We start from the raw sequence: 3,536 nt of genomic DNA on the forward strand, positions 1-3,536 counted from the left end.
TTTTTTTTTTTTTTTTTTTTTTTTTTCTTTCGTCTTCCTCTTCCCCACTTGCCCTCCCCCTCTCCACTTCAGATGTTCAACCTCAAATCAGCAGAGGGATCGAAACCACTCCGCTGCCGTTCAGGGGGGAAACACCCCTTTCTGCAATGCAAGTCTAATGACAGAAGAGTGAGTATTGCACGCGGAGAAGAGGATTGGGAAATATGTATATATATATATGTCATAATTGTATTTTCATTAAATGGATTGTGCTTTGAAAAGAGAGGAAATTCTTATATCTGAAATTTCGTCTTTCAGACATTCATCTTAAAGAAAGAACAAAACATTTTCAAATCTTGTCTCTGGCTCTTTTTAACTTGCATTCCTGTAAAGTGGACAAAGATTGGATTAGTCTAATTACAGGATGGTTCTTTTAACAAGAAATCTGCTACAGAGAGGTCTAAAATGGCCTAAATAATTAAAGTTTTCTTTCTTACCCTCTTCATCTTAAGCAATGAGTAATGTTTGAAGTCCAGACTGAGCCACCTGACTAGAGCCTTTCATTTTTAATTGGTTGACCTTAAGTCCACCAGCTGTCTTTGCTAGCAGCTTTTTTTCTGAAGCCACTCTACAAAGACTTAGAACAAATTAGGAAGACTAAATTACTGCGGACTAACACTTTGTGACCTTTTGACATGCCAAGTGTACATTGCCTCAGAAGCAGTTGTAGATTTGGCTGCATGGTATTCACTAGAGTGTTGCCATTTTGCTGGGTAATATTGTTTTAATTATTCTTTAAGAAGGGTTTCTTAGTGCAAACGACAAGATCCAGTTAATTTTGTCCTCACCAGGGGAAAATAAGATTACCTGTGTGCTTCAGGTGAAGAATCTGGCAGTGGTTTTGCTTTGTTAGCTTTTGGTGGTTGCAGGTGGTTTTGTGCAGGAGAAGGAAGCTTGGCAGATGCTGTGTATGAAGGCAGATGAAACGAGCCTTTTAAAAATCAGATGTGTACGATACTGGGGCTCGCTAGGTTGGGGCTTAGCCCATGGTGAGCCCTACGCACGCTCGCCTGGCCTGCAGTCCAGCTCTGATGCTTCCAGCAAGCATCTAACCTCCATCCCTCAGTTTGTCCTATCCATAAAATGGGCTGAGGGCTTTGCAGCCCGTAGCTGGGCGCTTTGCAATGCTGAGACTCCCACCATCACAGCGAGTAGGAGCTGTTGTGGGAGCCCAGCAAAGGGCTGTGCAAACGCAGCATCACAAATTCACAGCCAGTACAGGAACATTTTGACTTTTCGGGGCACACCCAGGGTATTTCTGACCAGTGTTATGTGGCAGAAACACTGCTGGACTGAGTGTGGTGAAACAGCCCGTTCTCAAATGGTAACGTCGAGGGGTTTGTGTGTGTTTTCTGTTTTTCAGTCACAAAGAGCCAAAGAAACCGCCAGTTGTTCACACCTCTCAGTGTAGTGAGTTGGTTGTCACCTATTTTTTTTGTGGAGAAGAAATTCCCTACAGGAGGATGTTAAAGGCCCAGAGCCTGACACTTGGGCACTTTAAAGAACAGCTGAGCAAAAAGGGAAATTACAGGTAAGAATCTCTCATTCGTTTATAATTCAGTATATTCTAATAAACCAAAAGAATCGGCAGATATTTTGCAGGTCTACCCGCAATGACACATTTACCTCACTTTTCAGAGGCTGTAGATCTTTTTTTTTTTTTTTCCCCCACTCAAACCAAGAGCAACTTGGGAGATGGAGAAAGGGGCAGTGGCTTGGCTGCGGGGCCACCTCCTCTCCATCTCCCTCCCCGCCGTTGAAGGAGGATGCAGGCGGGCAGAGCTTCATGCTCCAGCCCTTGGCCAAAAAACCTGAATACCAGGAAAAGCTGGGATGGCCTCGTGGCAAAGGCATGGAGCGGTGGGATTCAGTTTCCAAACTGGGATCAGCATTCATCTTGGTGCTGGCCTCCTGCTTTTCCTACTTATTTGATTTTTTTTTTTTTTTTTTTGCAAATGGTGTGGCCCTAAGTGGGGTCTGTGTAAGGGTGGGATGTTGCATCTGAATGGACATGTAGCTGAGGTGCAGCCAGCTCACTTTTCTCTTCATTAGGGGAAAAAAAAAAACCAAACCTCTGCCCTGGAGGGAAAACTCCACCAGCAATACAAAGTTCCTCCTCAAAAACGCCAACAAACCCTGCCTGTCTGGTTTCCAGGGCCCAGCTCCCAGTTTAACCAGTTTGTTGCTTCCCCTGCTCTTCTAGTTCCCATGGCAGTAGCTTCACGTTGGCTATTTTTGCTGTACTTTCCCAGCGGATCTGGGCACTAGTGGGATCATCTGCTGGTCACTTCTCCTGCAGGCTGAGCGGGATGGGGAAGTTCCAGCTTCAAGGTTTGAATTTGCACTGGATTTGGTGGTGCTTCACGGAGCCAGAAGGCTCGCCCTGGAACTGGCAGCCTCAGATTTAACCTCCAAATGGTCATTTGGGTTTGGTACGAGGACTTTTCCAGCTTGTGCTCCATTTCTGGCCCGTCTCTAGCTTTGGCAAGTCCACCTCTGCAGATCAGAAGTGGGTCACCCAGGGGTGCTCTTGGGCTGGGGGATGCTGAGCTGGGATCTGGAGTGGCTGTTGCACGGGGGGGCTGGGGCTGAAATACTGCCAGTCCTTCCCCCAAACCATCTTTGCAGCCCGCCCAGCTGCCATCAGATGGCAGCAACCTGCAAGTACACCCAACCTGGACAACCTGCAGGAGAGGTCCTTGGGCTTCTTGCATCCTCGGGCCATTTTCCAGCCCCTAAAGCTGCTCCCAGCCAGCTGTGTTCCTCCTCCAGCTGATGCAGCCTCACGCCCCAGTTGCAGACTAGTTTCCGTGGCTTCACCACTGGTTTGCCACTGCTCCAGTGGCTATGTAGTCCCACACCCCCCAAAAAATGCTGTTTGTTTGTTTTCTAGAACATTTTTTTGTGTGATGCCCCAGTGCAGGAATAGGCTACTAAAACCTCTGTGGCCCAAAAGCCCCTCCAGGTGCAATTATTTGTGCCTTGTCAGACTGTAATTACTTTAGAAAATGTTTTTAAGTGACTGACAAGGATGAAACAACGTTTTGCTTAGATCTCACCCCTTTACACCTGGGTAAAGACAATACAGAAATTTATAAAAAGAACTTGGGTAGGTGCCCAGTATTTTATCTTGCACAGACACAAGGTGAAACTAATTACACAAATGTGTGTACCTCCAGGGAATCATTTTGATCTAAGCTTTGACTTTTGGCTGGACTTTGAGTGAAACTGCGGGTGACCTTCAGGGAAGAGGTCCGCAGTGCCCGGAGTAGCGTGTGTGTTACGGGGAGGCACTAACTAGGCTGCTTTGGTCACATCTGGCATTGATTTCTTTTTAAGGCACATTTAATAAGCATGTCTTTGAAGCCGTTGCCTTTCATTTAATGCACAAAGACATGCAGAAATGCTCCGCTCTCCAAATTCTTTATTGATTGGATCAGTTTGTGAGGCGGGTACCTCGGGCTCCCGCGATGCCAGAGCCGCACGGCCAGCCCCGC

General features: G+C 46.7%; 1 protein-coding gene across 1 annotated transcript in view; it reads left to right on the forward strand.

Moving 5' to 3' along the window:
* AXIN2 (axin 2) overlaps positions 1-3,536 on the forward strand; it is a 20,359-nt gene that overhangs the window by 12,655 nt on the left and 4,168 nt on the right. Inside the window, exons 4-5 of the mRNA XM_026861305.1 lie at positions 29-168; positions 1,403-1,570. Of these exons, the coding sequence (XP_026717106.1) occupies positions 29-168; positions 1,403-1,570 (308 nt within the window). The remainder of the gene's footprint in view (positions 1-28; positions 169-1,402; positions 1,571-3,536) is intronic.

Source organism: Athene cunicularia (assembly GCF_003259725.1).
Source record: "Athene cunicularia isolate RWA chromosome 18 unlocalized genomic scaffold, athCun1 chr18_part1, whole genome shotgun sequence".
Lineage (NCBI taxonomy): Eukaryota > Metazoa > Chordata > Aves > Strigiformes > Strigidae > Athene > Athene cunicularia.